Here is a 27,160-nt window from a genome sequence, read left to right as displayed (position 1 = left end):
ATAGTCCTCTTTTCATGTCTTTTACCATTGAATTCTCGACATTGCGTCGAATTGCCATCGATAGCATCAAATTTATTATATCTATGTTTGGAAATGGAATCATCATTGAATTAGCATCGATTCTGCATTGATTTATCATCGAAATGGCATCCCATTAGTGTTGAATATATTATTTACATCTTTTATAATCGATATACCATCGATCCTCCATCAAAGTAGCATAGATTCATTTGCAGGTATAAATTCAAGTGTTTAAGTCAAAAGCATTGCAGTGACATCAATTCTTCATCGCATTTTCATCGTGTATTATATAATACAGTTTGGTTACACATTGTTAGCATCGACATACCATCGGTATAACATTGATTTTGTATTGTTTATATACAATGCGATGCAGAAATCAAAATTAGTGTTCTAATAGTATTGAAAGTTCACAGATACACATTCTCATAAAAAAAAATATCTACGCATAATTTATCCCTAGAGTACTGAATGTGGTCATCAATCGCTTGTGATAGGAGAATGTCTTTAAGAACAAAATCCAAGTGCTTGATCATGAATACACCACAATCTGTGTGCACCATTGCCCCGGAGACTTGACCTTCAATAAAAGTATAGTGTGCACCATTGCCCCAGAGAACGTAAAATTAGGGGCTGTGAAATGGTCCAAAAACAAACTCCTTCACCCTCTCCAACAATCCATGCTCCTCAACCATTTTCTTCAATTTAGTTAGCCTCTCGGAACCCCTATAGGTGAGACGACCAATGTAATCCTCAATGGGGATCTCAAGTGGCAGGATACGTTTGGGTGGCATCTACAAAATATATATATAAAAAAAAAAAATTAAGTCAAATTACAAAAAAAAAAAAAAAAACAGTGCATCGATATAGCATCGCAGCAATCAACAAATCTAAATATTTAATTAGCATCGCATATGTATCAAAATATCATCGAAAAGTCACCGTTATTGATATTAACTACAATAAAGCAAATATTGATATCTCATCAAAATAGCATTGAATAACGTTTTAACAGATAACAAATTGATATCATCGAATTAGCATCGAAATGGCATCGATTTAGCATCGATATGGCATCAATCAAACATATAACATCGAAATAACATCGATTTTATCATATGAAAATTGAAACTAAGCAAGCATCGCAACCATATCGATTTAACATCATCTATATTTATAGATGCATTGATTTTGCATCGATTAAGCAATAATTCAGCATTGATTAACCAAGATTGAACATATTCAAAAATACACACATAAATTTAATGTCATCGAATCACCATTAAGCATCGAAATGACATCGAATAAACATTGACTGAACACAAAATTTCAGAGAAATAAAACTCATTCTTTCAAAACAATGCAGATAGAATCAAACTCATTTTCAAGCAATGTTTTTGCAAAATAGAGAGTAAAATCTTTAAATTTCATAACTACATTATACCATATTCAACTTAATGCAAGTCACGGTTCAATTTTTATTTTAAAAAAATACCTTACCGTGGACAGAGATGATGGTGGTCAACGGCGGAGTGGTCCTCAGTTTGTGATGAGAAAATGCGTGAGCGAGAGAGAGAGGGATCTGTAAGAGAGAGCGAGAGAGAGAGAGATGACCGAGTGAGAGAGAAAGAGAGGGTGCGAGAGAGAGACGTCCAAGTTAGAGAGAGATGGAGAATGGTTTATGCCAAGGGTATTTTGGACAAAAATATTGGAATGTCATATTTTTTAGATAGTAAGTTATGGAAGCATTTTATTTAAATTTCACCATTTTAGAGGGCATATACCCTGAAATTTTCCATTTGAGATGTAAATATGGAGCCGATTAGGCATACTGAAAGAGTCTAAAAAGTGTAAAGTAGGTGCATTGGTTAGTAGATTAAATGCACAACCACAAAGTTCATACGTAGTAACCAAAAGCTAATAAGTGGTCCACCAAAGGAAATGAATGAATAGAGGTCACAGAAGCATGCCTAGACTTGGATGAACTCATTTATTCAAGGCCTTATACTATACAAAGAAACCTCTCTAAACCAAGGAGGGTCCACATGATCACGTTCCATGTCACATACGAATAAAATAAAGTAAATAATTCATATGTGTGACAACATAATTAAAAATTAAAGAACATTGCCATTGGTGAAAAAGTGTTGTAACTTTTGCTCCCATGGTAAAAGACATGGAAAGCTACTTGAATTCATCTGTACTGAAATGACAACATACAATTTTGTGTAGTCTCATGTCACATGTAAAGTTACTCTTTTTAAAAAAAAATAATAATAACAAGGAAAATGTGGTGGGATAAGTCAACATCTTCTAGACTTCTTTTTAGAGTGAGTGACTCTTATTATGAATTTAAAACTGGGTAGTTAGTTTTTAAGTTTGAAAAGGTTTAAATAGTGTATAATGGAAGATTGGTTAAAGAATATGGCTCCATGTAGACCATAGAGTATAGACTTGTTGTGTAGATTAGAATTTTGGTTATGAAAAGTGAGGACAAATATGTAAGGATTATGGGTTAACAACAAGTGGCATCATAATGGAGATTTTCCCAAGAGAAGCTCTTTATTCCTTGATTTTTGGTAGACATACCAAAAGTTAGGTGAGTAGAACTAAGTTCATTTAAACAAGGTGAAATAATACATATTTGAACTTATTTTTTTTAAGCTTTTACATGTATAAATTATTGAACCAAATAAATACTAGGATAATGCAAATAATATAATCTTTCAAGGAACAAAATTCTGTGTATATAAATTAGAGCCAAAAAGAAGTTGGCCAAAAAGAAAGGCACCATGTCCAAAACAGAGGTTACAGGACTGCTGTACATTTTCCCTTGTGGCATATCAGAGAGGGCAAGATTGAAAATGAGAAAGAAACAAAGAACTGAAAAATAAGACAAGAATCTCCAAAGTGTATTGATTGATTCCCCTCCTTCTCTACTCATTTTGCTCATTGATTATTATTACCACTTGATTCAATATCTTTAAGAAGTCCAACAATTTGTTGCATACTTGGTCTCTTTGAAGGAAGATCGGCAGTGCACAGATAGCCAATCTTGAGGGCTTCCACCATTTGCTCTTCTGGTCCTGTATCACGAATTTTTGGATCAATGGCTCTTGAAGCATTGTTTTTTCTGACCAATCCTCTAACCCAACCAACCAAATTCGCTTCCTTTTCTTCTGGATAGTCATCTTCAATTGGCTTTTTCCCAGTTAGCAACTCAAAAAGCACAACACCAAAGCAATAGACATCTGATTTTGATGTTGGTGAATCAATGTCTGGCTTAGAAAACTCTGGAGGCACATACCCTGGTGATCCGCAGGCGAGCTCCTCATCCAAACCGTTTCCAAAAATCTTAGCCAATCCGAAATCAGATAATCTAGGCTCCAAGTTGTAGTCTAGATAAACACTGCTAGCTTTAACATCTCTATGAATGATTGAAGGAAAGCAGCCATGGTGAAGAAATGCCAATGCTCGTGCCGTGCCAAGTGCGATTTTATGGCGAAATCTCCATGTAGTTAGCAACCCTTCAGAGCCAACATTTTGGATCCCAGTATTCTCATCTTCTTCCCATGTATCCGTGCTCCAGTCTTCTGTTGTTTGAACCCCAAGTGGCAAATCATGAAGCAAATTCTGCAAGTTCCCATTCTCCATGTATTCATAAATAGCAAGTCTCTGATCCCCAGCTAAGCAATATCCAGTAAGTGGAACAAGATTTAGGTGTTTGATTCGGCCAAGATACTCAAGCTCCCTTGCAGCCTCTTGGTCTGTCAATGTAGAGCCATGGACAAGAACTTTTACTGCTACATGTATTCCACCAGGTAAGAATCCTCTGTATACTGGCCCAAATTTACCTTCAGCCAAAAGGGTACCTCGGTCAAAGTTTGAGGTTGCAGATAAGAGGTCTGCAAATGTGATATTCAACAATGGCTTCTCAAAAATTACTACTGGAACAGATGTTGCTTGCTTAACATCAGCCACCCATGTCGTAGAATCGGTCTGGAATGAAAAGGGGCCTGAAATAGTTTGTTCTTCTTTATAAGAAGATTGCTTGACTGCCCACAATCTATTTCTCCTCCTGCAACCAACTGCTAGAAAAAGCAACCCTGCAAGCAAGCATACCATGGAGAGAGCCAAAGCCAGGGCTAGCTTTAGACCATGTCGGTTGGAAGCTGATCTTTTCTTGAAAAGGGCCGGGTTTGCAGCAATGGGGCAGCTGTTCAATGACCCAATGAAGGCTGTTTTAAGAGTCTCAAGGGGAATTTCAGAAGCACAAAGTGTCAAGTTATTGTAGGAAAAGTTGAACTTTTCCATCCAAAGGAGTTTCTTTAAAAGATAAACTGGAATGTCTCCAGTCAAATTGTTTTGTGAGACATCAAGAATCTGGAGCTTCTTTACAGTCAGAAATGGGATATGACCAACAAGATGGTTTTCAGAAAGATCAAGTGTATTCAAATGACTCAACTGTGAGATTTCACTAGGAACTTCACCAATGAGACTAGTTCTAGACAAATTTAGATATTCTAGTCCCAAAAGCATTTTAATATTTGGGAACTTCTGCTTAGCAAATCTGTTGTGAGCTAAATTGAGGTGTTTGAGATTTTGTGCTTGACCAAAATCATGTAAAAAATCTCCACTGATCTCATTCTCAGACAAGTCTAGATAAACTAAACGTGACCAGTTATAGCTAGTATTGAATTGTACCTGGGAAATGTGACCTTGGAACCGGTTCCTGCTCAAGTCAATCACTTCTACTAGCTCCTTAAACATCCCCAAGGCTGGACCTTGAAATAGGTTGCTGGAAACATTAAGAGTAGTGATGGATTTCAGCTCCAGAAAATCAGTCTCTCGGCCTCGAATCTCATTCCCTGCAAGATTCAAGCTTTTGAGCTTGGGAAATGCAGCACCAAAACCATCTGGAAGAGACCCACTTAGCCGATTTGATGAAAGATCAATTAGAACCAGTGATTGACATTTCAGAATCCCAGATGGAATATTCTGGTCGAACCCATTCCGGTTGAGTTTAAGGCTCCTCAGACTAAGAAGGGAGCCTATAGTTTCAGGAATATTACCAGAGAAGTCATTACTTGAAATATCAAAGCTTTCCAAAAGACCAAAGTTGCCAATGTCGTTAGGCAGTAAACCAGAAATCTGGTTAGAAGAGAGATTGAGGCTTTTGAGAAAGCCTAAACTCCATAAATCTGCAGGCATGCCGGTAATTTTGTTGTTGCTAAGGTCCAATGTCTGAAGCTTGGTCAGCTTTCCAATAGTGGTATCTGGTATAGAACCAGAGAGACCCAAACCAGAAGCTACTAACTCAATAACATGTTCTTCTTTAGCATCGCAGAACACTCCTGGCCATTTACAAACAGGTACAGAGAAGTTGTAGCTTCGAGAAAATGAGGAAGAATCTGAGCCCATCTTCTTCAAGAACTCAGAGACAAAGTACCCATCTGAATTGGGTTCTTGTTGTTGTTGTTGACAAGACAAAGGCTCCATGAACAATGCCGTAACAAGTATCAAACCAAATAAACAAGAACCCATTTTTGGAAGAAAAAAAAAATATAGATTTTTTTTTTTTGAGTGAGACAAAGTAAACCCAGAAGCTTCTCTTTGAATATTTTTAACTAAACCATGATATTGCCATAAATGGTTTCTGGGTCTACCTTAGAAAACACTTTCACAGCTTCTGCAACTCCATTAAATCAACACCACCAAGTGTAAAACTGAGCTTGGCTACCGAAAGATGTTCACTTTAGGCTAAAACTGAGCAAAGTAATACTACTTATTTGGATAACAAGTGAGATTTTGAGGAGTATGGAGCATCTGTGTGGGGGCTTTAAGAAAGAATGTGATCTCACCTTGTCTGGTTTGCAGGTTCACGAAGAGAAAAGCCAACAGAAACAAACAGCCAAAGGTGGAAGGCACTTTTGTCTTTGAGTCTCTCTAAGTCTCTGACCATAGAACATGTAAAGTTCAAGTTTTTACAGCATTTTTTTTATGTAAAAGAGAAAAAAAAAACAAAGATTTTTTTAATGAAACCAAGAAGGTTTTTTTAAGGTCTGGGGAGAAGAGGGGTGTAAAAAGGAGAAAGAAACAAAACATAGAAAGGTGGTTTTATATTGGGAAGGAAAGAAGGACAGAGCAGAAGAGAGCTGAGAGCATAGAAATAATGGTGGTCAGAGGTTGGGCTCCATTAATGTCATGAGAAGGAATTAATATCAAATATAGAATAGCTATTTGGGTTGGTGAATTTATCAAAGCTTTATTGGTGGGAATTCAATGATTCTTCATTGAGCGTTGTTCATCATTGATCCTCCTCCTACTCTTTCTTTAATGCCATTTTAAAAATAATAATAATATTAAAAATAGTTTTTTTTAGGGGAAGATAAATAGTAATATTTGAATGGTTTTAAACATGTACAATATAATGTGACATAAACCACACTGTATAAGATTTGAGTAGAAGTAATTATAAATGTATTTATTTATTCATTTTGCATGCCTCTAAAAAAAATTGTTGTTTTAGCTGCCTTTTTTCTTTTTGAAAAATACTTCTTTTTTTAAGAAAAGCTATGCAATCCTTTAGTATCAAATGTGAATATGATACTGTTGTTTATATTAGAAAAACTTTGTTTATATTAGAAAAACTTTGATAGATTACTTTATTTCTTATTCAATGCCAGATTTATAGGGATTTTTTTCTTATGCTTAAAATATTATAATTTAAGACTGGTAAAGCACTTTCAAGCTTTTTCACTAAGGTAAGTAACCGAAAGTATTTTTATAATAAATTTACAGAATTATTGTTTGTATAATGTTCTCCTTCTTTTTGTTATAATTATTAACAAGTGACAGTGGTGCAACTTGGATATTAAAAAAATAATTATACTGTCCTTAATTTCTATAATTTTATTAAAAAAATGAAAGAGTTGATAACCTTTATTATTTCATTTTTGAAGAATTGAATTTCAAGTTTGTGAAATTGAATGCTACAGCCTCTGAGTTACAACATTAGGTTGCATGGCATAGCTTGGATTGGAAGAAACACATGAAAACACCTGTAAATGTCTCACAACACAAGCATCACTCGTGGATTGCCGTTCTATTGAGCATATATTATATAGTTTTGTATATTAATACATATCATGTTATTCTCATTTAGAGACAACTTTATAAGACCCCAAGTAAATCTTATCATGATATTCAGGGTTATATGAAACATATATATAAATGGGAAACTTTAAAAATGATGGAGAAAATTATTTATGGTAGTTACTTAATGTAAATATAATTGTTTTCTAATTTAGATAAATTTTAAAAAAAATCGTTAAATATATAAAATAATAATATTCTTGTGTATCAAAGTTATTTCTATAAATATATATGTATGACATTGGTTAATAATTATAGGAATTAAAATTAAGGAAAGTATAATAATATTCTTTAATTTAACTTAATGTAAATATAAACGTTTAATACATATCATGTTATTCTCATTTAGACACTGCTTTATAGGACCCCCCAAGTAAATCTTATCATGCTATTCATTGTTACATAAAATATATATATGGAAAATTTTTAAAAAAATGAAGAAAATAATTTAAAGAAGTTACTAAATATACATGTTTTCTAATTTAGATAAATTAAAAAAAAATCCTTAAATGTATAAAATAATAAGATTCTTATGTATCAAAATTATTTCTATAAATATATATATATTTATTTATGTCTATGAAATTCGCTTAGGAAGCTTTTTTTTTAAAAAAAAAAAATTACTCCAATATATTACTTGGTTTTCTAAAATTGATGATTTATTGGAGTTTGTTTATTTATTTATTTTGGTCTAAAAACTTCTGATGTAATTTTCTCATATTGCAAGATAACGTATGCAATGTTAAAGGGGAAAAAGAACTTCATAATTTAATTTTTTTTTTATTAATTTACTGTATTAGTTTGTAGAGATTTGATGGTGTGTTCATTTTTAAATTTGTACATTATATCAAATAGCATATGTTTGTAGATCTTTAAAAAAGAAATCGTGGTAGTCCTAATAATACTTAATATAGATTTCATTTAAAATAAAATATTATAAGTTGGCACAATTGCTCCTTAACATATATCCATGTAAAGATTTAATAGCTAATTTTTGTAAATTTCAAGTACCTAATAACAAAAAAATGAAACCATTATATTTCTTCGTTCATGACAAATTAAAAATCAATCCTACAAAAAAAAAATTACATATTTATAAAAGTGAACAGTAGAATAACATACTTTTTGTTTTTGATAGGATACGTATTTTATGACTCGTGATGAAGAATTATTATGGATGCCCTAAAATGAAATCACTTGTTGCAAGTGATTGTGCAATACACATTTATTTAATTTTATTTAAAAAATATATTAATTTATTTTTATTATATTTTTTAATTGTCATTTAAATTTTAAATAAATAAAGAGTCATATATTATAAATGAATGCATAAACATATTATAAAGAATTAAGCCAAAACATTGTTTATAGTTTAAAATTTGTATTTTTTGTAAAAATAGATAAATCAATAATTCATTAAAAACACATACTTTTTTACATATAAAAATATAATGCATTATAGTTTTAAAGTAAATTATTTGATGTTGTTTATTAATTTGAAATTTTGTGTTCATAATAATTTAGGTATTTGTTATGTTTTGATTTATATATTATATACGGTGATTCTAATTTTAAAATTAAATATATTTTTTTAATTTTTTTTAAGAAAAAATATTCAATATAATAAAATATTTAAAAATTCTAAATTAAAATTATGAATCTAAAAAATTTATTTGATCAAATTTTAATTATTTAATTTAAAAAAAATTAAAGCGAACGAAAAATTATATATAAATATATATTATTTAATTAATGGCTAGAACAATTAAAATAAATAATTTCTCATAAAAAAAATACTAAACGACAAAATAATAAATATGTGTATTTATGTCTTATATCACTATTACATATATGTTTGGATAAATAAAATACATTAAATGATAAAATAAATAATTAATAAAAGAAAGAAAAAAATAAATTTAGACACATAAATATTTTTCAATTATAGTTTTAAAAATACAGTTGATAGAGTAATTTAAATACTTTAATATGAAATTTTAAAATATGTGATGAGAAATTATTATGGCTCGTTTATTATTATTTTTTCATTTTATTTATCTTATTTAGATGATTTTATCATTGTTTTATTTATTTTTCTTATTTAGATAATTTTAAAACTTACAGTGCTAGAAAACAATAAAATAAATATTAAATCTAACATAAATTAACAATTTCCGTTAATCTCACATCTATAATTAATATATATATATAGATATATACATCAATACAAAACAATGATGTAATATCTTTTGTCCGAATAAAATGGCGTTTGTAATACCTTTAAATATAATATACACAACTATAACACAATAACACTTAGTTTAGGCAAAACCAACAAGTTCTTTTTGGACTTCCCCACTTAGGAAAGCACTCTCATATCTAAGGCAAATAAAGAAAAAATGTCTTGAATATATTGAAAAGAATAGATTGCATTCAAACTTGTGTTTCAAGAACCCTCTTTTTTCTCTCATGTTAACAGTCATTTTATGGAGTTTGTTTAACTAGAGTCTACCAATATAGTGGAAATTTCAATTAATTAGGCTAGTAGTGTTGGCATGAAAGTGGTATTTTGTTGACTTTAATCCATGAAAAATGTGTTCTCCTACCCCATTTAATTTTCTTGATATTAATTTATATATATATATATATTTTTCTCATGAAAAAGAAGTTTGATTATTTTTTCCTTCATGTGGTGGGACAATGGGGGCTACTACAACTTACACCTACACTCAAGAGACTAAAGACTAAGGAGGCCCTTTTCATTAATTAATCTAGAATCAACAATCTGGACCATTTAGTTTGTGGGTCATATATAAATCTCCAATCAATATAATAAAAATTCTTTTTTTTTTTAAGTGTAATGTTTGTCCTTTTATTTCTTGTTGGAAAAGTTTAGTGCTTGTCTTATCATTATGTGCATGTATAAGATAATACAGTTGATGATCAATTAAGTTCATACCATGATATCAACTTGGCTACTCTTATGGTCTTAATCATTGAGTTTAGATTTCTTCCAAAAAAATCCTTTATCTTTACTCTCCCTCTAAAATAAAAATATATATAAATAAATTTATATATAGTATAGGTGTGCATGTATAATGATGGTTAGTATATGAATGATTAACTTGTTCTGCTAGTATGGGCATGCAGCCCATGTAAGAATTGTAGGGCACATGAGGGCATTTTATTTTATTTTATTTATTTATTGTGAGATTATATTTATATATATATATATCCTATACATAATTGAGGGGTATTTTTTTTTTCTTTCAAACTGTGTTTTAATACAATTTTATTGTATATGCATGGGACTTTAATATGTGATTGATTATAATATCGAGAATGATTATATTCTCATTCTCAATAGTGTATCTAACCATAAAAGTCTCTTATACAGTAAGATAAGATGGATCTATATAACTTTTAAGTATAATGGGTTAAAGTGTATATTTTATAAATATCACTTGTCAATATTTATATATATAAGGGTTAGTATTTAATGGTTACATCAATTTATTGTTAGGATTATAAAAATACACTTAAGCAACACACATAAATATTAGTATTCAACATCTTAATCATGTTACTAAAAGTGCATAAATGATAAACCCTTAAACATGTTTCTATAAATCATTTGCTAAATTAAAGAAGAAGATGAACACAAGAACGGAAGCACTAACCTGAAGCTATTGTTAGAGATGATACAGAGAGAGTTGTGATCTTCCAAGAAATCAATTTCTCTTTGTGTATTTCTCTGTAATGGGAAATGAGAGAATAAAAGTCGTACTGTTTCTTGGGGACTACAACCGTATATATTATCTGATATTAATAATAATAATTTTTTATATTTATAATTTGGCCCATCATCAAATTATAAATATGACTTATGGTTTCTACACATTTATTCCATAACATATTAATACTTCATGATACTTATAACATAATTGGTCATTTTATTTTGTATCAAACTTTATAATAGCATAATACATTAATACATGTGTGCCCATAATAGGATTTTAATCCAACAATCTCCCACTTGGGCAACATATGTTACCTTATAAATGTACAACTTTATGAGCTCGAAATTTGCTATTACAAATAAAAGGTATTCTTTAACAATCTCGTCCATCAACCATATCTATATAGGATCAAAGCAGTCTTTGTCATATTGATCATGACTAAACCCATCAATTGTCACATATACATATATGGTCAAATGACATAGATCAATCATGGACGCGTAGCATGGAAATAACATGCAATGTGAACCAAGCATGCCTATTTCCAACTGGTCCTCCTTAAACTAAAAGGGAAATTTGATAAAACATGCTTACATTAGCTTAATAATTAAAATTTGAACCAAAGTTAACCACCATATGATACAAATGCCCATCTTTCATTTAATACCAAAAATACCCCTCCATAACAAAATCTCATACATTTCCTCTCTAAAATCTTGCAAGAAAGATACACATGGGTAAGTGATTTTCTTTAATTCTTGTTGTTGTTGGTTGTTTTTATGATTTAGAATGCTGTTTAGATGTTGGATCTGTAGTTTGTTGGTATTTTTTGCTGTTTTTTGGGTGAAAATCGTGTTTTGTGAAAATCTACGTTTTTTTTTTGTTCCTTGAGTTTTTTTCTAAATGCCCGATAGAGGCCTGATTTGGGCACGATAGTTGTTGAGTTTCAAGGTTAGGGATGAAGGTCCGATGGCAACCCGATAGTTGCCCGATAGTTTTGGTTACCCGATGGTCATAAAGGTTCGATGGCTACCCGATGGTTGCCCGATTATTATTTTGAATCTATACACCCTTTAAGTACGATAATGGATCGATAGTAGTCCGATATATGCTCGATTGTTGTTATTAAGTTACTGCGGACCTAATAGTACGATGGTACCCGATACTTGCCCGATAGTACAATGGTACACGATAGTGATAAAAAACATAAATAAAAACTGTAACTTTTCCCCTGCCATTTTCCGTTCCCTCTCTCTGCCAAAACTCTTCACTCCCACAAAACCATCGAGCAACCATAACTACCCTCACCCGATGCATCTCTCTCCCTCACCCACCCTCACTCGACGCATCACTGTCCCTCACCCGACGGTCAGAAAAACCCCCACCACCCGACGAAGGAAAACCTAGACCACCGGAGACCAAGCCTCACCCAAACCCCGACACTCACCCAAACCCCAACCACCACCGGAGACGAAGAAAAACTCAGACCCCGAAGAAAAACCGACACCCCATTACGCAAAAATGTCTAGGGTATGTGTTTTTTTCAATTTCTTTTCCATTGCAAAATGTTATAGTATGTATTGTTGAATTTGACGGTGTGAAATCTGATAAACCGCAAAATTTTGAATTTTTTTTTGGGTTTTTTGAGAGGTACGATAGTGGGTCGATAGGGGTATGATAGTGTTTGTATTTTCTCATAACTTCAGGTTGAAGATGACTGTACGATAGGGGTACGATAGTGGTTCGACATTGGTACGATAGTTTTGTGTTTTTTCATAACTTGAGGTTGAAGATGAAGGTACGATAGGGTACGATATTGGGTACGATGTGTGCCCGATATTGGGAACAAATTGTTGTGTTGTTATATTCCGATGGTGTGCGATGTGAGGTACGATGGTGCAGGATAATGTTATAGTTCCTGTTTTTATTTTTTTTTAGTGGTGTCCGATATGGTGCGATAGTGTACGATGGTGCACGATAATGTTATAGTTCCTGTTTTTATTTTTTTTTCAGTGATGTCCGATATGGTGCGATAGTGTCCGATAGTTGCTCGATAGTTGATTGCAAAATATAAAATTTGATGTTTTTTTTTGTTATTCAATTTAATTGGGTATTTATTTGTTTTATGCAGAATTTAAGACCTCCACAACTGATAGTTCCAGTAGAAGAACATTTTACAGGACGTATTACTTGGCGCGGCAGTTGGTACTTTCCAAAGATTAAAGCAAAATTTATACAGTGTGGTTTATTGGATAGGGTGAAGGAATCCCCTTTCAAACAGTTCTTCATGGCGGAACCATTAAATTTTTCTGGTGCCTTAGTCCATCAGCTGTTGTTGCACAAATTCAGAGGAGAAAAGACTGACGAAGTCCAGTTTTATATTGGGAAAAAACTATGTAGATTTAGCCAATTGGAGTTCGCTTTAGTTACTGGTTTAAATTTTGAGGCCGGACCGTCTGAAGCTGAGATTAAAGCGAAGACCACTTCGGATCGGTTGATTCTTGAGTACTTCAATGGTCATTCCCTAGTGAGCATAGGGCAACTGCGCAGAACTTTTGAGAGTTGTCAAAAGTTGATGATGTGTAGAAGATGGGTTTGTGTTTATTAGTAGAGGGTGTTTTGAAAGGTCGTGAGAAGAAGTTGATGGTTTGGACTGACATGCTGAAGATGGTAGATGACGTTGACTTCTTTTTCCAGTACCCATGGGGGAAGATATCATACCAGAAGTTGTTACAAACTTGTCAAAAAGACTTTGTAGAAATGAAGAAGCATTTACAGAAGAAGATTGAGAAAGGAAAGACTCAGAAGGAGGCAAAGTACTCTATTTATGGGTATGCTGCAGCATTGCAGTATTGGGCTTTTGAATCCATCATTGAGTTGGGTCAGGATTATGCTGTGAGATTGGGCCAAGGCATTCCAAGAATGATCAACTGGCAGAGCAAGGAGAAAGTAGAGATACACAAAGAGCAACTTATTAAATTGTTTGCCAAAAAGGTGAGCTTTTACTTTACTTTTTAAATATTTTGAATGTTCTATATTTTTTTCTAGATATGCAATTCTATGGGTACTGCACGATTGGAATACGATAGTGTACGATTTGAGTACGATTGTGGGGTTATTTTGTGGTTTTTTATCAACTGTTTGAAAACTGGCTAAGGGGTACGATTTTGTACGATGATGGTCCGATTGGGGTACGATATGTATTCTTTATTAATGTAGTTGTAGAGGTACGATATTGGTACGATGTTGTACGATGATGGTACGATAGTTAGCAAGTAATTGTCACTTACGGGTACGATATTGTTATGTTATGGGTAGGATATGGGTACGATAATTGCATGATATGGGTACGATATGGTACGATTGAGGTACGATAATTGCATGATATGGGTATGATATGGTACAATTGAGGTAAGATTGTGGTACGATTGGGGTACGATAGGTTACCATTGTTCACCGATGACAATTACTTATTTTTTATATTGTTTTACTTTCCAATCTAAATATTCATTGTTTTTTGTGGCAGTTGACAGTATACCCCTACCTGTGTGCCCGACGTACTGAAGAACAGTATGTGAGGACCCTTACAGACAATGAAGCCCCATTGTATGTGGACATAGGGTTAGAGGAACTAGAGGTGGGTGCCGATGGACAGCCTGCACAGGAAGCCTTACAGAGCCAGGCTGAAAAGCTTGCTGAAAAGTTAGCTGAGCAAGCAGAAGCAACAAATATTTTTAAGGAGGTTTCACCACCTCCAGCACCTGAGGTTCCCCCATCAGCACCTCATGTTAGCACCTCCTCCCAAGATGAGCAACCAGGCTACTCTATGATTTTGGCCAGGTTGGAAAAGGTTGAAGGGCAACAAAGTGCCCTTATTAAAGGTCAGTCCGAGATCTTGGGTCAATTGCAGAAGCTGATGACAATGATGGAAGATCTTAGTAGGCCAGCTCCAGATCCACACCCTCAGTCCACTGAAGAAGGCCCTCAGTCTCTTGTAGATGAAGACATTCTCCCTAACGATTACAGACCTGATGATGTAGATGATCACATTTTTCGCACACCAGAGGATATGCAAATTACTGTAATCGGAGATACTGAAGATTCTGAAGTACAATTCTTAGACATAGCTCCACCAGCACCGGAGAAGAGGAGAGAAAGAAAGAGGCCTAGGTGGTTTGATGAGTACACTGCAATGAAGAAAAGGAATAAGAAATCGAAGACAGCAGTGAATGTGGATCCATTAAGGGTTGATGATGGTAAATTACTTATGACCTTTCACAAGTGATTGCTTGGCACCATTGGGAATAAATATCTGAGGGAATGCTTCTCAGGGACACACGATGCTGCTTGGTTCCTGAAACTGCATACTCCGAGGACATGGCTTTCTGACTCTGTAAGTTTTCTATAACTTCATAATTAAAGAATGTTGAAAATTTATTTAAATGTTTCTATATGTAGTGGTACGATATAGGTACGATTGGTGTACGATGGTAGTACGATAATTATAAGTGTCAAATTATAAACTGTTTATATTGTCCATGGTAGGATGGTGGTACGACATTAGCACGATAGGGGTACGATATAATTTGTTAAGTAGTTACTATTAACATCGTAATTTTAGAATTTGTAGTGGGACGATATAGGTACGATGGTAGTACGATAATAGTTAGTTTCAAATTGTTAACTTACTTTGTCAATGGTATGATGATGGTACAACAGTGGGACGCTAGTGGGTACGATGGTGTATAATACTGTAGTTTTTGCCATAAAGGTACGATGATGGTACGACATTAACACGACAGGAGTACGATAGAAGGTTTTATTGTTATTTAGTTACTATATTCATGTACGATTGGGGTACGATTATGGTACGATAGGGGTACGATATTTACTATATTCATGTCTGATAGTTTTTTGTTTATTTATTTTGGTACGATAATGTGGTTACTGACTTAATTTTCCTTTAATGTAGCATTTAGATGCAGCATTCCATCTCATGAGGAGGCGTCTAGAAGTTTATCCTGACGTGTACCCTCAGAACTGTGTTGTTATGCCTACAATTTTTCCCGAATCATTGAAGGCTCGGTGGGACGCTTTTCCAAGTTCTGACTACTCTAGCTTTAGTTGGGATGACAGTATATTGGACCTGGTTAGGGGTGATGTAGTCCAGTTCTTACCGAGTTGGCAGAACAAGGAGTTCATTTATTTTGCCCTCTTCTTGAAAGACCAATTGCATTGGGTAGCTGTAGAGGCAGACCTGAATGGGTGGATGTTCAACATCTTTGACTCCAGTATTGGATCAATTTTCGAAAACGATTTGATCAGTTTGATGGTTGACTGGTGTACCATTTTCCCGTCGGTCTTGCGACAGTCCGGTTTATTTGAGAACCATGACGTTATACTCGCGCCTCAGTTGACAGCATCAAAGAACCAGGTCAGACCCTTCGATTGGAAACTCACTCCACGTGAATTCGTACCGCAAACAAAACCCAGGTGAACTTTATTAAATATCACATATTAATTATTATTTCTTAATTACAAAACTTTATTAAATTATTATTTATTTTCTAATGCAGTGGCGATTGCGGATGTTACGTAATTGAGCATATTGAACATAACCTTCTACAACTACCATTTGATAATGTAACTGACAATAATATGAAAATTTTTAGGCAAAGGTGGTGTGTAGACTTATTCTACCAAAACTTATGTTGAACGGTCTTAATTTTTTTGAATTGTATAATTTTTTTTATTGCTCTTTTTATAATTACTACATTTTAATGTGTTTAATCTTTGCAATCGTACTATCATCGATCACTATCGTACTCTATCGTACCCTCACATGTCTCACAAATTTCACGAAAATGTACTGAAACCATACCATCGTACCACTATCGGACCAATATTGTACATTATCGTACCCTAATGTCGTACATTAACTATAGTACAACATCGAGCAACAACGTACCATATTTTAAGATACATTTAAATAATCATACAACAAACGATATCGTGCATTGTCGTACCGGCATCGTGCACGATCGGACCAACACTGGATTATTACATAAGAGTTTCATAATGGAGAAAAAAACAGAAAAAAACCTGCAAAATCCAGCACATAACAAATATTACTAGTTCAAGCAGAAATAAAACATAATAGGTCATCTAAAATACAAACGAAACAATTTAACCTCGGTACTTGCAAGACGCTTTGTTGTGCCCTTTACCACCACACTTGCTACAACATCGTTGTATCACAACCTTGTCTCCATTAGAAGGATATCGATTTTTCCTAATTCGTCCGACCTTTTGCTTCTTCGGTCGGCCTACAGGTTTCTTCTCAATCGGTACTCCAACTTGGATGTTCTTAATGTCTTCAGGCAATTCCCAATCATCCTCATCACCAACTGGCATAATTGTCCCCTCATATGTGCTCTTCCAACACTCTCTTGTGTAATATTGAGAGCACAATGCGTACATGCTAATATTTCGTTCCTGAGCAGCAGCACGTGCATGTGGACAAGGAATCTTCATGATTTGGAATAGGCCGCAACTGCATGTTCGTGCCTCCAAATCAACTATACCACCGCTCTGAACTGTTCCTCCGGGGTGGACATTAAATGTATAAGGTCCAGCTCTGTCGATGCTTAAGAACCGATATTTCTCAAATTGACATGACAAGTCCCCCTCCATAACTGGTGATAGAGTCGTGCTACACTTTTCAGCGTTTTCCTTTCGAGTAGCAAACCATGTTTGAATAGTAAACCTGATGAATTCAACAAAAGCAGTGATCGGGAAGGCTCTTGTGTCCTTAGTTTTGCTGTTAAAACTTTCAGCCCAATTACTTGTCATTACATTGTAACGGTCCCCTGGAAAGTACGCACGAACCCATCTTTCAAATCCAATGCCCTCAAGATATAGTGCAACTCGAACATCCATTGCTTTTATCTTCTCAAATTCTCTTTCAAAATCTGTCTTCTTATACGAGTATGCACAACTGTAAATATGATCCGTGAAGCAATCAGTCTTGAACTTGCTAGCCACGTTCATAATAATGTGGTGGTAGCATGCACCGTGGGGTGCATCAGGGAAGACAAGTTCCAAAACATGAACAATGCTTTGATGCCTATCCGATACGAATGCTAAGTTCTCAACATCACCAATCGCTTGTTTCAACTTCCTCATGAAATAGGTCCAAGAGTCGTGGTTCTCACTGTCAACTATTGCGAAAGTAATCGGAAATATGTGGCTGTTTGAATCCAATGCCATGGCACACAACATTTGGCTACCATACCTAGTTTTCAAGAAGGACCCATCAATACATATAACAGGTCGACAAAACTTGAATCCCCGCCTACAAGCACCCAGAGAAAAAAAGCAATACTTGAAGCGACCCTCGTCTACCTTGAAATCAGTAATGGAATCGGGATTGTTCAACTGCAGCATGTGCAAGTACCCAGGTAACTTCGAATATGAAGCTTCAGGCGTACTCCTAACTATGTGGAGTGCCTTCTCTCTGCATCTCCAAGCCTTCTCATAACTCATTTCGATCCCGAAAGAATTCTTCATATCTTCTCTTATTTTGGAGGCTAAATAATCTGAACTGTTAACTGAGAATTTATCCTTGATCAGTTCGGAAACTACCAAAGGTGATGCTTGACGGTTATCTTTTTTTCGAACATCGAGGGAACATGTGTGTACATTTTCAAATGCTGTCACCTCAAACATGTTAGAAAGTTGCTTCTTCTTCCCTCTTAACCTCCACCCACAATCAGGATCCTTGCATGTAATGTACCAAACATCAGTACCAGACTTCTTAACTATAAAGTCGAATCCCTTCTTCATTGCAAACAAGCCAGCAACCTTCTTTAAATGTTCCTTGTCTCTGAAAAACTTTCCTAAATTAATCTCCCCGCCCGATGTGCCACCCATAGATATATAGTGACTATTATCCTCAATGTCTTCTCTTGTAAACATCTGAGCTTTGAATTTACTATAATATGTCGAAGAAGAGAGTGGATCACTAAATTCTCTAGCATCATTTGTTCCGTCTGGACGACTACTACTAGTACCAGGTGTTTGGCGATCTTCTCTACGGGGTCTACTTCTACATGTTGTTTGCCTCGGTATTTGGTACGACAGTGGACTCAGGCTCAAAGCTTAAGAACGGACCTCTGTATCTTGGTTGTCTCTTACATCATCATTGCAATCAAAATCAGCATCAGGTTTAGGATAATCAGGAAAATCGTCATTGCCCTCAAAATCATCTTCAGGGTCAGGACAATCAGGAAAATCATCATGAAATGGCATCTGTGCTACATGATCAACTGTCGGTATGAAAGGGTTTGATTCAGGTACAGCAGTGGCTACCAGCACCTCCAGATTTGTTTCTGGAACATAAGTCCCAACCTCACTACGAGTATCCTTAACGATACTTGGTGGAGGATTACTGTAACACCCTCACTTATTTTAGTTAAAAACCATATTTGAGGTGTTACGTTTTAAAACTATATCATAATTTATTTCTGCGGAAGTCTGGACATTTTTTTTTTTTTTTTAAAAAAAAACTTGAAAACTTATTTCACATTATTTACATTAAACATAAAGTGTGTCTCAAACATATTATACATAAGTATTAAATAACCCAATTTATTTTCAAAACATAACTTCACACTTTATTACAAACATCTCACTGATAACTGAAATAACCCACAAAAAGGTCGATGTGTTCATATGTACAAATCAGGGTCAGGACCATGCTTCAGTTCTCCTCATATCATTCACATATTTCTTTCTCTACCTGCAACACAAGACAACTGTGAGCCTAAAGCTCAGTAAGCAAAGTAATGCATGCAATGCTAATGATTACCCAATATCAATGGACATATACAACTTCTTTTTAAATTTTGGGCCCCTTAATATTGTGCACACTGTTTGAATTGGTCAATGCCTGCAGGGCTTGTTACACATATAATACAAAATCCCATGGGTTCTCCTCCGGCTAGCCATCACCACAGTAGGGCACATTAAAAACCTTATTCCATCGTTGCCCCGTCAGGCTCAAGAGTTAAGGCGGCCACACACTGTGGTGTCAATACATATAACAATAACTCATATGGAGGAGAAATAAAAACGGAAATATGGCAAACAATATAATTGGTTCACTAAACCTAGCCCAAATTATTGGGCAGCCACTATAAGCCTACTATAGGCCTCCGTTTACACTTATTAACACTTTCATTTGCCTTTTCAAAACAGTGGCACTGAACTTAAAACTTCTTATTACAACTTTCTTTTATGTTGCACAAAACTTGCAAAGGCATCATATAATTAATCATCATAATATCATGCATGGTCTTATATCATATAATAATTTACCATATCACTATTATGCCATGCATACAAATTTATGATGACGTGTCACTGTATGTTAATACCACTTACTCACAAAATATTCATATAATGCATACTTTCACATAACACATAATTCTTGTGTTGCAGTTGAGTACTTTACTTACCTTTTGTCCACAATATATTTCACCGTGTAACAAGTGATGTCTTAGGTGTTGATATGCTTATCCTGACAATGGCATGGATTTCTCATCACAATGAAGGCATTAAGACATTGAAATATCATTTAAAAATACCCATAAAACATCATATCAACTTTCATACCCAAAACATGCCTAAAACGCCTTAAACCACCTAGATCGAGCATTAGATTTATCTTAGACATTTGGGGAAATTTTGACAGAGTTTCCCCTTAATTTTAGCTATCCTCAAATATCAAAATCCACCAATAATCAACATCAATTAACCTTCCATAACCATATATCCCAAATACCAACATGATTCATCATAAAGTTATCATATACCGATTTTGATAAAATTCTTATCTCCTAGATCATCATCCAAATTAAATGAGTCTCCACATCTATTAAAACCTTTATAAACATATATACTCTCTTATAAACTCAATCAAATAACCAAAAATCATCTTGTACTCCAAGAACCCCAAAAACCTCATAAAACACAAAATTTCACTTACCGAGCAACTTTTCGGCGAAGACAATCTCTTCAAGCTTTTCTAAACCTCAAACCACTTGGAAACCCCAAGAAATATCTTAAAAAGGATAAAACACCATATATAAGCTTTCAGAAAAATTCAAAAACATAGTTTAACTTCCAAGTACAAGAACTTACCATAAAAAGGCTAGAACTAAGCTTAATCTACTTCTTTGGCTTTGATTTCACTTGGATCTCCTTAGAATTTCTTCAAACCAGCCAAGAAATGGTTTTTGGTTTTCTTTTCTCTCTGTTTTTCAGAATAATGGTCGTGCAAAGTGATAAGGTTGATGAAAATTCCTTATTTTCAATGATTTAGCCTTATTGTCAAAAGTTGACACCTTTCATCTCATCATTTCACCTTTTGACTTATGAAAACCTTATCACTTCAATAATTTCGACTTAATCATCTGCTAGGCCTATTATCCTTGTGTGTAAAACACTCACACCAAACCTTAGGTCCATATGACTCCATACCCAATAGTTATGCTTACCCGATCGAGCGTAGCGCACTTATGCTAAGCTCGTTTTGACTTTGCATCAATACCACTGATTATGTATACCTCCCATCAAGAATTGATCTAATGGTTCTAAAACCATTTTTACATCATCAATGAGACCTTAATCATACCTCGATTACATTTGGTAAATCCATAAATACTCAATTTTACACCGAAATACTAGTAATCAACATTGTACTATTTTTCACTACTTAACCTATTTTGCCTTCTATATCTCACTTTCATCACTTAATTCCATGCCTTGTCCATATTTTTCATACTTTCTTATATCTTGAGCACATCAAACACCCATAAAAGACAACTCAAATGCCACAAGGTTAATAATATTGAGCATACATATAGACATCACATACACAACTTTTATACTTATACATGAGAACACTTATAAGAATATGCATATGCTCAAATTATACATATTGTATGATATGTAATGCAATGCAATCATGTGATTATTGGCTATATATATATCAAAATAATGTGGGTGCTACAATCCTCTACACCTTATAAAAATTTCGTCCTCGAAATTTCTCTTACCCAAATAGCTCTGGGTATTTAGATCTCATTTCATCTTCCCGTTCCCATGTCATTTCCTCAATGTTTGAACTTCTCCACAAGACCTTAACCAGTGAAATTTTCTTATTTCTCAACTCTTTCTCTTTTCTGTCAAGAATTTTCACTGGTTTTTCTTCATATGTTAGGTCTTGTTCAACTTCTATTGGCTCGTAGTTTAGCACATGTGAAGGATCTGGCACGTATTTTCTCAATAATGAGACATGAAAAACATCGTGGACATTTGACAGTGATGGCGGTAATGCCAGTCTATAGGCTACCTTTCCCACCTTTTCCAATACTTCAAAAGGTCCAATAAATCTTGGGCTTAACTTCCCTTTCTTTCCAAACCTCATTGCTCCTTTCATAGGGGCAATTTTCAGAAATACCTTGTCCCCAATGTTGAACTCCACATCTCTTCGCTTTCGATCAGCGTAACTCTTTTGCCTACTCTGAGCAGTTAACATTCTTTTTCTTATCTTCTCCACTGCTTCAGTTGTCCTTCTGACCAGATCTGGACCAAGATACTTTCTTTCTCCCATTTCATCCCAATGAATTGGTGATCTGCATTTTCTGCCATATAACATTTCATACGGTGCTACACCAATCGTTGCATGAAAGCTATTGTTATAAGAAAACTCTATCAGACACAAATACTTCTCCCATGATCCTTGAAAATCTAGGACACAAGCTCGAAGCATATCTTCAAGAGTTTGAATGGTCCTTTCAGATTGTCCATCAGATTGGGGGTGATATGCCGTAGTAAACTTCAATTTTGTGCCCAATGCTCTCTGCAAACTTTCCCAAAACAATGAAGTAAATCGAGCATCCCGGTCTGAAATTATAGATACTGGCACTCCATGAAGTCTAACAATCTCTTGAACATATAATTCAGCCCACTGATCCATAGTATAAGTCATGCGTACCGGAAGAAAGTGTGCTGATTTTGTATATCGGTCTACTATAACCCAGATAGCATCATGTTGTTTAGAAGTCTTTGGCAATCCAACAACAAAATCCATAGTAATCTCTTCCCATTTCCACTCTGGTATCCGTATTGGTTGTAGTAAACCAGCAGGTTTCTGATGTTCAGCTTTCACTTGTTGACAGGTTAAACACTTGGCTACAAACTCGACCACATCCTTTCTCATGTTGGGCCACCAGTAGTGTCTTTTCAAGTCATTAAACATCTTGGTCGTCCCCGGATGCACTGAATACAAGGTATTGTGAGCTTCGGTAAGGATTTCTCTCTTCAACTCCTCATTATTAGGGACACAAACTCTTTCCTTGAACTTTAGCATCCCATTACATGACACACTAAACTCATTGACCTTCCCACTTTCCAATTCACCTTTTTGTTCCACCAAGTAAGGATCCTCACATTGACCTTGTTTGATTCTCTCTAACAAGGTAGACTGAATAGTCATCACTGATAATCTTCCTGTGATCACCTCAATCTCCGCTCTGCACATGTCCTCCTGAAGTGGTCTTGTCAGTTTCCTCAAAAATGACACATTACCATGAGACTTTCTACTCAGTGCGTCTGCAACTACATTCGCTTTTCCAGGATGATAAAGTATTTGACAGTCATAATCCTTCACTAGCTCCAACCATCTCCTTTGTCTCATATTTAATTCCTTCTGAGTGAAGAAATACTTGAGACTTTTATGATCGGTATATATTTCGCACTTCTCACCATACAGATAATGTCTCCAAATCTTTAGTGCAAAAACAACTGCTGCCAACTCCAGATCATGTGTTGGATACTTCTGTTCATAGTCCTTCAATTGTCTAGAAGCATAAGCTATGACTTTGCCATTCTGCATCAACACACACCCTAAACCTTGCTTTGAAGCGTCACTATAAATCACAAGTCCTCCTGATCCAGATGGAATAGTAAGTACTGGAGCAGAAACCAATCTTTGCTTCAAATCTTGAAAACTTTTCTCACAAGCTTCAGTCCATTCAAACTTATGATTCTTCCTCGTGAGTTGTGTCAATGGCATTGCTATCTTGGAAAATCCTTCAACAAATCTTCGGTAATAGCCTGCTAATCCCAGAAAACTCCTTACTTCTGAAACATTTGTTGGTCTATTCCACTTACTAACAGCTTCAATCTTTGATGGATCCACCGCAATACCATCTTTTGAGACTATATGGCCCAAAAATGCCACCTTCTCTAGCCAAAATTCACATTTCTTAAATTTGGCATAGAGTTGTTTTTCTTTTAATTTCTCCAACGTCAACCTCAAATGTTCCTCATGTTCTTCTTGGGATCGAGAATACACCAAGATATCATCAATAAACACTATTACAAACTTATCAAGGTAGTCCTTAAACACCCTGTTCATCAAGTCCATGAATGCAGCTGGAGCATTAGTTAATCCAAATGGCATCACAAGGAACTCATAATGGCCATACCGAGTTCGAAATGCGGTCTTTGGTACATCCTCTTCTCTAATCTTTAATTGATGATACCCAGATCTCAAATCAATCTTTGAAAACACTCCTCTTCCTTGTAATTGATCAAAAAGATCATCAATTCTAGGAAGTGGATACTTATTCTTGATTGTCAACTTGTTCAATTCTCTATAATCAATACACATTCGCATTGTCCCATCCTTTTTCTTCACAAATAGCACTGGAGCTCCCCATGGTGAAAAACTAGGCCTGATAAACTTTTTATCCATGAGTTCTTGCAACTGTATCTTTAATTCATTTAGTTCTGCTGGTGCCATTCTATAAGGTGCCTTGGACACAGGGGCTGTACCAGGAAGTAGCTCAATCACAAATTTAATTTCTCTGTCTGGAGGCAATCCCGGTAAATCTTCTGGAAATACTTCTAAGAAATCTCTAACTACCGGTACATCTTCCGGTTTTAACTTTTGCTCCTTATACGTGTCAACCACACTGGCGAGATAACCCACACATCCACTTTCCAGCAGTCGCCTGGCCTTCATAGCAGAAATTAATGGAATGCAACTTTTTGATGTCGCTCCAGTAAACATAAACTCATCTTCCTCTGAAGGCTTAAATATCACTGTTTTCCTTCTACAATCAATAGTGGCATTATACTTTGAAAGCCAATCCATACCCAAAATCACCTCATAATCGGCCATCTCTAACATTATTAGATCAGCATATAATTCCCTACCATCAATGCAAATAGGAACCCCCCTCAACCAATGAGTAGAATACAGAATCTCTCCAGATGGTAACATTGTACTAAAAACTTCTGACAATTTTTCACACGATCTACCCAACCTTTTTACATATGTCAATGATGCAAATGAATGTGTGGCACCTGAATCTATTAATGCATGAGTGAGAATACCAGATGCAAAAATATCACCTGACACAACAGAGTTGTTGGTATCAGCATCAGCCTGAGTAATCGTGAACACCCTAGCATTTGTCCTCTGAGGTTCATCCTTCATTTGTTGGTTCTTCATCAATGGACAATCTTTGATAAAATGATCCCCCTTGCCACATTTGAAGCAGCTCTTAGTTAGAAGCCTGCACTCCCCGAAATGATTCTTTCCACAAGTTTGACATCGTGGCATTTGTTGGAATCCAGGTTGCCTGTTTTGCTGACCTCCTTTAAATTTCTTATTCTGCCCTTGTCTAAATTGGAAATTCTGGGCCCCTCTTTTGTTGTCATTGTGAAAGCGGCTTTGTTCTTTGTTGAATGGAGTGTCTCTACGAGGCATGCTAGTAGCAGCTTTAGCTTTTGTTATTTTTTCTTCTCTGTGTTCAGCTCTCAAAGCTTTCTCCACAGCCTGAGCATAAGAAAGAGGCCCTGTACGTCCCATATCTACATCTCTAGCCAATTCTGGTTGTAGACCCTCCAGGAAGCGATTCACTCTACTAGTTTCAGTGTTAACCAAGTCTGGTGCAAACTTGGCTAACCGGTCAAATGTCCTGGCGTACTCAGCCACTGATAGATTCCCCTGTTGCAATCTAGTGAACTCACTTACTTTGGCAGTCAACACAGCTTCATTATAAAACTTCTCATTGAAGACCAGTTCAAATTCTGCCCAAGTCATCTGATTCACTTCTCTAGTCTGCTTAACCACTTCCCACCAGATCTTAGCATCCTTTTTAAGTGTATGTGCAGCACAAGAAACTTTTTCCCTGTCACTTAGTTGCATGAACTCAAAGATGTCTTCTAAAGAACTCTTCCAGTCTTGTGCGTCAAGTGGGTCAGTGCTACCTTCAAATACTGGTGGGCGTTGTTTTCGGAACCGTTCATATAATGGTTCCATGGGGTGCACTGCAGGTGGAGCTTGTGGAGGTGGAGCTTGTGGAGGTGTTGGAGTTTCAGTAGGTGGTGTTGGTGCTTGCCTTTGTCGTTGTTCTGCTAACAACTTCTCAATTTGTTCAGCCTGTCTATTCACCACCGCTCGAAGTTGAGCCATTTCTTGTTCATATTTATTGCTGCAAGAGCCTTCAGTAGCCCCCATTCCATGTTCATGATCCATCTGTGTTATTATATATCTTTTAAGACAAAATGTCCATAACTTATGTCATTTAGCCAATAAAGCACATGATGCATGCAACCAACACATAATAAATGCACACATAAAACTTACAGATGAACTGAGCATTATCCTTTCCTCAATGTGTACATATGAACAGTCTACAAGAACATTTTAACCATGGCGCTCTGATACCAACTTGTAACACCCTCACTTATTTTAGTTAAAAACCATATTTGAGGTGTTACGTTTTAAAACTATATCATAATTTATTTCTGCGGAAGTCTGGACATTTTTTTTTTTTTTTTTTTAAAAAACTTGAAAACTTATTTCACATTATTTACATTAAACATAAAGTGTGTCTCAAACATATTATACATAAGTATTAAATAACCCAATTTATTTTCAAAACATAACTTCACACTTTATTACAAACATCTCACTGATAACTGAAATAACCCACAAAAAGGTCGATGTGTTCATATGTACAAATCAGGGTCAGGACCATGCTTCAGTTCTCCTCATATCATTCACATATTTCTTTCTCTACCTGCAACACAAGACAACTGTGAGCCTAAAGCTCAGTAAGCAAAGTAATGCATGCAATGCTAATGATTACCCAATATCAATG

General features: G+C 35.1%; 2 protein-coding genes across 2 annotated transcripts; both read right to left on the bottom strand.

Annotated features, from left to right (window-relative positions):
- Positions 1–2,745: 2,745 nt before the first annotated feature.
- Positions 2,746–6,194, bottom strand: LOC133782944 (probable LRR receptor-like serine/threonine-protein kinase At2g24230). Its single transcript, XM_062222425.1, has one exon. It carries the CDS (start codon positions 5,563–5,565, stop codon positions 2,971–2,973), a length of 2,595 nt encoding a protein of 864 aa, XP_062078409.1. The 5' UTR covers positions 5,566–6,194; the 3' UTR covers positions 2,746–2,970.
- Positions 6,195–24,952: 18,758 nt separating this feature from the next.
- LOC133785846 (uncharacterized) lies at positions 24,953–26,532 on the bottom strand. Its single transcript, XM_062225063.1, has 3 exons — positions 25,857–26,532; positions 25,156–25,778; positions 24,953–25,000 (listed from the first exon to the last, which is right to left on the bottom strand). The coding sequence occupies exons 1-3, from the start codon at positions 26,530–26,532 to the stop codon at positions 24,953–24,955; spliced, it is 1,347 nt and encodes a 448-aa protein (XP_062081047.1).
- Positions 26,533–27,160: the final 628 nt, after the last annotated feature.

Source organism: Humulus lupulus, chromosome 6 (assembly GCF_963169125.1).
Source record: "Humulus lupulus chromosome 6, drHumLupu1.1, whole genome shotgun sequence".
NCBI lineage: Eukaryota > Viridiplantae > Streptophyta > Magnoliopsida > Rosales > Cannabaceae > Humulus > Humulus lupulus.
Note: the sequence above shows the minus strand (reverse complement) of the source record. Positions and strands in the feature narration are given on the sequence as shown.